Here is an 11421-nt window from a genome sequence, read left to right on the forward strand (position 1 = left end):
AAATCCATGCAATTTTTGTCTAGATTTCTTCCTCTAGGGGACGCCAATGTTGGAAATTCTGGTATTGTAAATACTTGCTATTTGCAGATTTTTTCTCATAAGCTTTAATTCTTGAAATATTTTAATGTGATGTCCCGTGCTACAGTTTGAAACATTTAGACATGAAGTTCAAAGAGCGCTTCAAGTTTTTCGCAAGACTGTCAGACTATTAGACCAAATAAAGTTTGAAGCTAATAAGAAATTACACTTCACGGTGTCTTTCAGTTTTCCTGACTAGGTGCACAACAAGCCAGAGAGGACCTGCAGCCCCCTCTCAAGAAAACCACCACAAGCCACCGCTAACGGTGAGGAGTTCAGCTCTCTCTAGCTCTCGCCCTGGTTTTCGTGAGATACTAACTTTTAGACTGATCCAAGTTGAACTACATGTTGTAGAGCATGTGTCCAAAAATATGGCACTTTTTCCTCCTAAGGTTTGGGGATTAAAGATTATTGAAGGTTTAAACCCAACTAGGCAAACACTAACTTTATCTAAAGCAGCAAAAACAACAAGAGTTGACGTTTAAAACCAGATATCTTTTTTTTTGTTTGTTTTAGCGATTCACAGGCTACATTTAACTGGAAACGAAAAGACAGAAACACCCTCCATCTCCAATCATTTGCATCCCTGCTTCAACAGAGGTTATCTATTCAACCTCTGTCATGTCACTCTGGTCTTCCTTTGCATGCAGGTGCAATGGTCTTCTCTTCTGAACTTCACATGACCTCTCAGGTAATCAGTTTGTTGTTGTTTTTTCCTCAACCCTCTTGCTAAACCTGAGAGCTTGCATATTATTCATTGTGTGTGGAACTCGTCCAAGTCCATCTCTTTTATTTCACTTTTGCGCCTGCGTTACTTCCCCATTCCACCGGGGCGCAGGTAGGAGTAGTAACACCCATGTCTGTTTTTGTTTTTCTGTTATTCTAATGTAACCTCTGCTGTTTATGTTTAATCTTACCATCAGGAACTCCAGGAAGCATTTTAAAGAAATGCCCCAAAGTGAAGACCTTATAATAATATACAATCAGCTCTTTCACCTTAAAGCACAGCAATTCTTTTCAGAAGAGGAGAGAAAAGAGAGGAAACTTTAAAATAAACCAGGGATTTTGAAAATGCTTTCATCCTATTCAATGGACCTGACTCCAGAGAAGGCTAAACAATGTGAGTGTTTTTATCGTTTATCGTTTATCATAGATAGATAGATAGATAGATAGATAGATAGATAGATAGATAGATAGATAGATAGATAGATAGATAGATTGGTTTTAAAGGAATTGCCACAACTGTTTTTTTTTTTTTTTTTTTTTTCAGAGTCCAATTGTAAACATGCATAAATCACTCAATCGCTTCAATGGATTTGTGCTGTAAACTCCGCCTGTGGGCCGTCCCTTTCTCAGGCATTATATTATAGCAAGACAAGCCTGTCTCCGGAGACAGATCTGTATTCAGCTGCTCCACACTGAGGCAGAGGGTGCATCCAGCGCTCCACACCACAGACACACACAGACCCTTCTACTCTGAAGACTTGCTACACCTGTTTGGCAGCTCAGCTGAGGCGACACTCAAACCAGAGGCAGAAGATAATCCCTCTTTACTGTGGAGAAATGAAACTTGAAGTTTTCTCTGCGCACCACTTCGTGCAGAAGCCGCTGGAGTTGTGTGTGGACGCAGAGGGGGGAGTCCCGTCTCCTCTGTCCGGAGACGAGCTGGGGTCTGACGGGGACTGCGTGGCCAACAGCCCGGCACCTGTCACTCAGGTTGGCGACGGCAGCAAGGGGAAGCCCTACACCCGCAGACCCAAGCCCCCCTACTCTTACATCGCCCTGATCGCTATGGCCATCCGGGAATCCAGCAGCGGCCGCCTCACTCTGGCAGAGATCAACGATTACCTGATGAAGAAGTTTCCGTTCTTCCGAGGCAGCTACACTGGCTGGAGGAACTCGGTGCGCCACAACCTGTCACTCAACGACTGCTTCCTAAAAGTGCTGCGGGACCCATCTAGGCCGTGGGGCAAGGACAACTACTGGATGCTCAACCCGCACAGCGAGTACACCTTCGCCGACGGAGTGTTCCGCCGCAGGAGGAAGCGCATCGCCAAAAGGCCCCCCAAGGAGCAGGAGAGCCCAGACATCCTCAGCGAAGACACCCGCCTCCCCGCCCCAGAGGAAAGGGTGGGGGCCAAGTTTTCCAGCTCCTTCGCCATTGACAGCATCCTCAGCACGCCTTTCAAACAGAGGGAGGACAGCCACGCTGACGCGGAGGCCCACGCCCCCCGTCTCTACTGGCCCCCGGGGGCCCATGTGCTGCCGTACCCCCTGAACTACCCGGCGCAGCACATCTACCTATCAGAAGCGGCATACAGCTGCAGCAGCATGGAGCCCGCAAGAGACGCACTCACATACCTCCAGCAGACGGCACCGGGCACGGCAGGACCCGAAGCCGCGTTCAGGGTGCCCAGCAAGGCGAGAGGCTTCCATATAGACTCCCTGCTATCCTGAAACGGCCGGACCGACGTCAGACTCTGTGTTTTGACCCCTGATGTGCACTTTTGTGGGCGCCCCTCGCTTTCAGTACTTTAGCTGTTTAACTGTGTGAGACTCTGTCTCAGCATGACCACTGTAAGTCATAAAAAAAAACAAACATGGCGTGTTGTTGATGTACATCTAACTGTGTGATGACTGAGCAAAGAGTTGCTGTCATCGCGGGATATTCCACTACTGTGCGTGTTTTTGTGTGCGTGTGTGTGTGTGTGTGTGTGTTTTTAAGGTGTTTCAGAGATTGTTTGGATTCCTGTATAATGGTTCAATGGTCATTTCTACTGTATGATATCAACCAAATCTATTAATGTATTTATATATTCATGTTTTGTATGACCTGCTGTAGAAAATGTTGGTATATATATATATATGTATGTATGTATGTATCTAAATATATATATAAAGTAAATATTGACTGAGCTGCGATGAAAATCACGTGGCTACTCTAAGGAACGTATGGAAAATGCCCTATTTTGCTGAGATCATGATTCATGCATGTCTGGTATTTTTATGAATAAAAAAACGTAAAACAATGGGACCCTGGTGTTCAACGACTATTTCATGATTCACGGAAGAAATGGCACGAGAGTAGTGTCTACTGAGAAAGCCTGTGTATAGATGTGTGGTGGTGGGGATGTGCCGTACACCTGGCCAGCAACAGATATAGATATTTTACTGTAGACAATGTTGATGAAGGGACTGTGTCTTCTTCATCTCCTTTAAAATAATAATAATAAAAAAATCATTTCATGAATCATAACTACTCTGCACATGCTGGCTGAAGGCAACGTATTGCTGCGGAAGCTGTATGATGTTTTGTAGCCAAGCAAATTTCCATTTCATGTCAAGTAAATGCAGAATAGAGTCATTTAATCTAATCTAAATCATAATATTGTAGACTAAAATAATGTAAATTTCAATCTATATGATCGTGTATGAAAATTGGCCTTAAATTTCTAATAAAAAGAAGAAATAACCTGGACGAAAAAATATTTACATTCACATAAATTAACATTTTAATCCTGCCATTATTATGCTTCGCACTGTATCACATAGAGACATAGGGACAATAAATCCAGATGCACTATTGAGAGACTAGACAATTTCTGCAGTGAAACACTGAAATGAATGTTGTTTTCAGCTCTACAAATATGAGCCAACTCATCGATAAGGCTCCAAATGTATAACTTTCATGAACATCCATCCACAGAGGCTCATCATAAACAATAAGATAATTTCCCTTTCTTTCTTCATTTATTTAATATGAACATCTCATTTTTACGATTACTTTTACAGCTGCCGTTGACCAGAAAATGGGATGGTTTGTTGACGCAGTTTGTTCTAAATATAGCCGTTTATAAAACAATATGAATAGTAAACCGGAACAACTGAAAAATAACTAAAATGAATTGAGCTGATTTGTTCACACACAGACAATGTGATGTGATGTGCCGTGCTGTCTTTCCGCACACTCATAGACCTGCAGGCTGATGGCGGAACGTGTCCGGGGGGCGGACTGCTGCTGCTTATGGCGGTGTGGGGGGCTCGGTTGCTCTCCGCGGTCCTGAAACACAGACGCCCGCATCGACAGCCGCCTGTTCCCGCGCACACTGTCTTCGTATCAAACACTAAACACTGCTAAATTATGAGAAAACACGTTTCCGGCAATACTGGCATTTTTGATATAAGAAACTGATGTGAAATTGAAATGTAGAATAATAAGTCATCACATTTTCTTGTTGATCTCCAACAACTCGAACAACAAATGATTATCATTATTATAATTAGTTAGAGTTCGTTTTTATTTTGTTCAGGCTCTTTAGTTTCCACTAAAATCAGGCCTTGGAAATAATTATTTCTTTTTTGAAAAACATAATTGTAAGAAGAAAAAAAAAAACCCACAATTTACCATGAAAAGGAAGTTTGAGTGGGAAACTACTCTGACAAAATTACAACTAAAACAAGTTACCACTTCGGACAGAGTGAAGGGTCAAACTCTTTCCTCGCTCACTTGCTTTGAAATTATGCAATTATGTTAATAATCAAATTTTAATTGTGATTTTGTCAGAGCAGTTTTCGCAGTTTTTTTGACCTGTTGGTATATTACAGTTATTTTGAGGTTAAGCAGGAGGAGGATTGATTAATGTATTATTACAATCTTCTTCTGATTCTGAACTGAAATAAGGAATTTAAATTAACTTCGACTCATTTAATACTACCTGGACTCATTTACTGAGTTGGTTTTTGCGGTGTAGCTTATATAGATCCACGTGTTTCATTCAAAAGACAGAATCTTTTGGTGTTTGAGCAGCAGCAGACCAGCAGTAGTGAGTCTACACGATGCAGTATGACAGGTGACAGGTAAGACCGGCTCCTGTTTTCAGGGACAATGCTGCGACCTGCAGGTGAAACGCCCGAACAGCACACCTGTCTACGGGGCTGTAGCAGCTGCAGCAGGCCTGTCCTTTATGTACAACCACTGTTTGCATCCTCTTCCATATTTACAAAACTCTGTGCCTGCGTCTCTTTCGACCCCCACAGTACGCAGACGGTGCAGCAGCCTGCAGGAGGAGAACTCAGGCCGACTGTGAGGCTCTCTGTCTGCGAACAAGGCCCACACTGTTATGAAACCAAACTTTAAGGCAGGCACAATGTTAGGAAGTCCAAACAGACTGTCACTCCGGCGGAGTGAACCGCGCCTGACCTCCTCAGAGTCCCGGAGAGGCAGCTCCAAAAGCTCCCGGCACCTCCACAGGAAACAGGCGGAGTGCACAGAAGAGACCCGAAGCAGCCAGAATAATATTAGATTACCGTCAAGGGGATCTGAATCTGCTAACTGTCACAACTGTAGTTTATTTATTTTGTTTTCTTTGGGCCTAATTAAAATCAAAGAATAAATCATAAAAATGTAACAGAACGACTATATTTCTCCAAGTTATTTTGGGGGCGACTGGTTTTGCAATATTTGTTGATGATAATTTCACAAACAAGTGAGAGATTTAAAAAAGATTCGGTCTATCTTATAGCTATATGATATAGGGTAGGCCACGGCCAATTGATTTCCAAAGACTTGGAATAGGTTACCTGAGGAAAGGCAAAGTCTCATCTATCTAATATTTTCAGGGATCAACAATTTCCATCTAAACATTAAAACAAACACAGAGGCCTCATTATGTCGGCGATAAGCTCGCGAGGGCCTCCTGCTAAGACTTGATTCCAAACTCCTCCATCAAAAACACTTTCTCGGTGGTGGCAGATCACCTGATATTTCCAAAAGGCTAAATTAGGGCCCCATTTAAAAAATCAGCAGCCATGTGGCGTCCTCAAAGGGCAACAGAACAAAGATTCCCTCTGCGGGCCGGGGCATCCTGAATCTCGGCGGGGGTCAGAAGTTCTGATGTCGCAGGAAATTTCTGAGGCCCGTTAAAGCTCCAACGAAAATGCCCCTGTTTGTCATGGTGGAAAAATGAATTTATCCGCACATCCTTTGTTGTCCAAAGAAGTGCAAAGGTTATTGTTGCTGGTTATTGTTTGGAAAATCCTCCAGGCTATGTACAAAGTAAAAAAAAACAAAAACCTACCACTCCCCCCCCCAAAAAAAAAGACACAAAAAAGTAAATGACAACCACGCGCAGGGAAACGTATGTATGAATCAATACAAAAATAGGGAGTTTTTTTTATTTGCAAATTTATTTAACTGGTTGTGTTGGGATTTGTACTTTTGCAGGGCCCGTAAGAAGGGAAGGACATATTGAAATGAACCAAAAATTAAACTGCAATGTTCAATACACGACTATATATATAAAGATTGCAGAGCATAACCAAAAAAGAACCCCTGCTTTTTTTTCTTCTTTTTCAAATCCTCAAGATCTGAACTCTATCGTAGGATGTTGATATTATCTCTATGGAATATATAACTCCCATCATGTTGGACAAATCTGTGTGTGATGTCTCCATAGGGGAGGAAACTGTCGACGCCCGCTCGCCTAATTTCGCTTTTCTCTCTAATGAACGTGGGGCCCATGGGACCGACTCTGGCCCGGGGCGGTAAGCTGACACTGGCGCGATGTGTGTGGTATCCAGGGCCGGGCTTGATGGAAAAAGCCTGCTTCCACTCATGTCAAAGTCATTTACTCAGCGCAAACCCCCCGCTTACACACGCAGAGTAAAAGACCACAACCCTCCATCTCTCACAATCCTCAGTCCCAGTCCATCACCGGCGGAAGGTTTATTTTTGTTATCCTCTGGAGCAGTTTGGGAGGAAATTATGAGCAAAATAATACAAATAATACAAGATGATGCGTTTTTCATTGCTTGACCGCGATGCGTTTGGGTAGTATCTGCAGGAGATCTCGTGCGGCCCTGTGTGAATGTTTTGAGCATCATGGTTTCTGAACGTTTTGCACATATTGTATTGGTTTATACGTGTCAGGAAAATGTCTGATCTGTGGCCCATCGGCTTCAAATCACAGCTTCATGCATATAAAGAGGGGAAAATCTCCTTTTTTTCCCTCTGCGACTGTCGTGTGGCGCTGTTGATTGGGATGCCTGGGGGAGGTTTGATAGTTGCTTATCATCCGAACTTGGTGAGAGTAAGTGGTGGAGGGGGTGGGGCACAGTGGGGTTTAACGCTGCTGAGAGCGGCAAGTGGACTTGGGCCAGATTTGGCAAGAAGGGCGGAGGGGGTGGCTCCGTTCGTCACTGATTTCAGAGAGATTTGCGGGCGTGGAGTGAGGAGAAGGAGAAAGGATGGGGGGGTGGGGGGGTTCTCTGAGGGAAGAAAGATTGATGAAATGATAGGTGGTAGAGCTTTGTTTGGCTGGACTGCCCTGCGCAATAAGTCGAGGGCTTTTCGTGTTTCCCCCACTTGAGAGTTTGTTCAGGCCGTCGATGGCCTCGATGGTCCACCATAGAGAACCGTTGACCGCCGCTGTGATACCAAGTGGAGCCCGCGTGACGACCTAAAGCTCTGGACATTCAGTCTCCTGTAGATAACAAGCTCCATCCACTCTCTCTTCCTCTTCCTCTCTGTCAGTGCGTACCCGCTGTGCGTTCTTCATGCGTCAAGGGAACACCGTGCGTAACGGCAGAGTCGTGCGTAACTGGAGACAGATTTCATTCCATTTTGCGCTGGGGTTCTGAGGACCACTGCCGGTGTAACGGACACCGATCCGGCTAGATCGACATATTTCTTTCTTTTTATTTCTCGCGACTCGTCTTTTCTCCCTCCCTCTCTGCTTTCTACGCCAGTCGTACGTCAGACATGACGACCGAGACCTCTCAGCAGCAGCTGGACCCTCCGCCTCCTCTGAGATCCAGCCCGGCGTCCGGCGTCCTGCACCCCGCCATGCTGAACCCGCAAGCTGCCACAGAAAGTTCGTCCACCGCAGTCAAAGGAAAGAAGACGAGCTCCGGTTTGAGACGACCAGAAAAGCCGCCGTACTCCTACATTGCTCTCATCGTGATGGCTATTCAGAGCTCCCCCACTAAACGGCTGACACTCAGTGAGATATACCAGTTTCTGCAGGCGCGCTTCCCGTTCTTCAGGGGCTCGTATCAGGGCTGGAAGAACTCAGTGCGGCACAATCTGTCGCTCAACGAGTGCTTCATAAAACTGCCCAAAGGGCTGGGCCGGCCGGGGAAAGGCCACTACTGGACCATCGATCCGGGCAGCGAGTTCATGTTCGAAGAGGGCTCGTTTCGTCGCAGACCCAGAGGCTTCAGAAGAAAATGTCAAGCCCTGAAGCCCATGTATCGGATGATGAATGGGATAGGTTTCGGCACCTCCATTATCCCGCAGAGTTTTGATTTCCAGGCTCCATCCGCGACCCTCGCTTGTCACAGCAACAGCTACAACTTGGACATGATGAGCAATTCAATGGCCGGGGGATACGATGGGCTGAGCGGCGGCCACCACGTGCCCCACATGTCCCCGAGCCCCGGCTCCACGTACATGGCTAGCTGTCCGGTCCCGCCGAGCGGAGAGTACGGACCAGACAGCAGCAGCAGCCCTGTCCCGTCCTCTCCAGCCATGGCCAGCGCGCTGGACGGTCACTCCCCGTACGCCAGCACATCCGCACACTGGGCGTCCTCCGGCGGGTCCCCGTACATCAAACAGCAGCCTCTAGCCTCCAGCAGCCCCGCATCCTCCGGTTTACACTCCGGCATGTCGCCTTACTCCCTGGAGCAGAGTTACCTTCACCAGAACGGCAGGGACAACCACTCCACCGACATATCAGGTACCAAATGCCCCTCTGTCGGCCTGCTGAGCCTGAGAGCTAAAACCAAAAAGATGAAATACTGTAAAACCCCCTTCACTGTGTCCACCTTCAGACAGGCCCAATACAAAGCATTGGTTTCTATCTGCAGCACAGGCCTGTCATAATATTAAGACTGAAAAGTAAAAGATGAATCTTACAGAATTTTGTTGATAGAACTATTTACGTTTCACGTTGCTTGCTCTTTATTTGTGTAAATAAGGACAAATAGCTGCTAATTTCCTGTACGGCAACTTAGAGAAAATACAAAAAATACAACACATTAATTATATTGTTTAATTATGTTCCCCATTTTAAGAGTTTATTGTCAGACAACTGCATAACTGTTTAATTCATTATATTGAAAAATACAGTCGCACTGCTCATCCAAAGACCATGAGCTGCTGAACATGTTGACTGAAATAGTTCTAGTTTTCAAAGACATTTTTAAGACAATACACAAACAGCACCTGGAGCTGCTGGCAGTCATGTAATGTAAAATTTGTAGGATCTGCTGAGTCACATCTGTACGAAATATATTTAAACCAAATTAGCAGATTCAAGAAAAAAAAAAACAACAACAACAACAGTCATTTAAATTCACCACTTCTAGTTTCACGCTCATTTACTTTATCACAACACACCGAAGCTTTATACTGAAGTCCTGGAATTTTACCGAGGCGAGCAAACCCATGCTGGAGCCCGAAAGTGTCCCAGAGGTTAACTAAACAAAGACTAAGCAGGTCGGACCACACCGGCGGAGGATTTCACCCGGCCGCCGAGTCCACCGGCGAGAAAACCCAGTTAAACTTTCTTAACTGAGTCGGTTAAGAAGATAATCTGGTTGGTGCTGGACCAGGAGTGACAGTCAGACAGGCTGTGGATGGGCTTCGGCCCAGAGCAGGATAAAGCCTGAAGTCATCCCAAAAAAACAGTCACATCTGGAGTCCTTATGACCCCGAATGAAGCCTCCACATTTATTTATTTATTAATTTATTTTTGTTTCTGGAAAGACAGACTCAGTCACAGACACAAAATGACCCACACTGATTCCGATTTAAATCCAACCAAAGGTTTGGGAGAAACAACCCTCAGACGCATCAGTGATGAAGAGAATAAACACGAATTAAAGAAAACAACAACAACAACAACGACAGTAACAACTTTAAAACAGTTAAAAGACGATGCGCTGCTTTTTAATTAAGTGGGAGTTTTATAGAAAAAAATATCCAACAATTATTAAAAACGTATTTCTGTACTTACTTAAAAAATTTTTATTTACACAATTTCAGCTAACCGATCAGAACAAATCTGTCAGGTTTTCTTCTTTCTTTCTTTGTTTTCTGTGCACGTTAATGAAACAGTTAGACGATGCTGTAAAATAACAGAGGGTTAAAGTGTCCACCTGTCTGTCCTCCCGCAGTGGGGATCCCCCGCTACCAGAGCCATTCCTCGGTGTGCGACAGGAAAGATTTTGTGTTGAACTTTAACGGCATTTCGTCCTTCCACCCTTCGGCTGGCGGATCCTACTATCACCACCACCACCACCATCACCCCCAGAGCGTGTGTCAGGACATCAAACCCTGCGTGATGTGAGCCTTCCACTCACGGTGCGCTGCAAACTACACAAGGACCCACCAGAGCAAAGAAACGGACAACTTTTCTTTTCTATCCTGTTTTTTTTTTTTTTTTTTTTTTTTTGGTGGATTCCAACCAGGATGTATTTGTGTTTACTCTCACGTTTATGCGTTTGTGCAGCCAAAGTTTTTTTTTTTTTTTTGGGAGGGGGGGGGTACTCAACTATGCATTGAAGGAAATGGATGAAACAACCTTCCAGAGGCCTTTTAAATAAACCACTTTGCCTTTTATGAAACCTGACAAGCGTTTTCCTCCTTCAAAATAAGATTCAGAAACACAATTTTGAAGTGTGTTTGCTCCTGTAACACATGCAAACAAATTGTATTCTATGTAACTAAGTTCTATCTTATTAAATAAACTCACGACGCTTTAGGCTAACATGAACTGCCGGCAAACCTTGCACTTACTGTATAATCCTTTACTTTTTCTCCTGTAACAGGTTTCAATAAAGCTGATATATATTTTAGGCTACATCCAGAGTTCTGTCCTTTAATGAAAGTTCATGTCTGTTCGGAAGGGAAAACTAGTTTCATTTGCACTGAAAGGAAGTTATGTTGGCTTTTAAATGCAGACGAAACATGTTCCAAATCAATTTCATATCAAACTGTTGCCACATTTTCATTTCCATGATGTCTGTCAGTTAAAACTGAAATTTTTTTGGCTTTCCACTGTAGCCTCTTTTGCCCATAAGGATTTTACATACAAATTCTATTGTTTGTATTAATAAAACAGCCATAATTGTATAGTTACTTGCAAAGAGCTATAACATTAAAAAGATGATCGCAGCTTTGCATCAGCAATTATAATAAAATAATATATGGTGCACAGCAGTGTAACGCTGACGGAGAGGGTGATGCTGCATAAAGAATACTTAATTCTTTCAATGGGACATATCTTGGTGTTAATGCAGCATGGAGCATATGTACATTTCTTCTGTTTAAGGCAAGGACCT

The 11421-nt window shown here is 44.2% G+C and overlaps 2 protein-coding genes across 2 annotated transcripts; both read left to right on the top strand.

The window, feature by feature from the left end:
- Nucleotides 1–1454: 1454 nt before the first annotated feature.
- Nucleotides 1455–3112, top strand: foxq1b (forkhead box Q1b). Its single transcript, XM_029500379.1, has one exon. The coding sequence runs from the start codon at nt 1642–1644 to the stop codon at nt 2533–2535; it is 894 nt and encodes a 297-aa protein (XP_029356239.1). The 5' UTR covers nt 1455–1641; the 3' UTR covers nt 2536–3112.
- Nucleotides 3113–7420: 4308 nt separating this feature from the next.
- Nucleotides 7421–10504, top strand: foxf2b (forkhead box F2b). Its single transcript, XM_029500544.1, has 2 exons — nt 7421–8813; nt 10255–10504. The coding sequence occupies exons 1-2, from the start codon at nt 7838–7840 to the stop codon at nt 10425–10427; spliced, it is 1149 nt and encodes a 382-aa protein (XP_029356404.1). The 5' UTR covers nt 7421–7837; the 3' UTR covers nt 10428–10504.
- Nucleotides 10505–11421: the final 917 nt, after the last annotated feature.

The sequence above is a fragment of the Echeneis naucrates genome, chromosome 4 (genome assembly GCF_900963305.1).
Source record: "Echeneis naucrates chromosome 4, fEcheNa1.1, whole genome shotgun sequence".
Taxonomy (NCBI): domain Eukaryota; kingdom Metazoa; phylum Chordata; class Actinopteri; order Carangiformes; family Echeneidae; genus Echeneis; species Echeneis naucrates.

What these genes read in the sequence shown, in the direction of transcription:
- foxq1b (XM_029500379.1), top strand. Translation starts at nt 1,642, where the DNA reads ATGAAACTTGAAGTTTTCTCTGCGCACCACTTCGTGCAGAAGCCGCTG.
- foxf2b (XM_029500544.1), top strand. Translation starts at nt 7,838, where the DNA reads ATGACGACCGAGACCTCTCAGCAGCAGCTGGACCCTCCGCCTCCTCTG. An exon ending in CCACTCCACCGACATATCAG is followed by an intron (nt 8,814 to 10,254) that starts GTACCAAATGCC and finishes GTCCTCCCGCAG; the next exon opens with TGGGGATCCCCCGCTACCAG.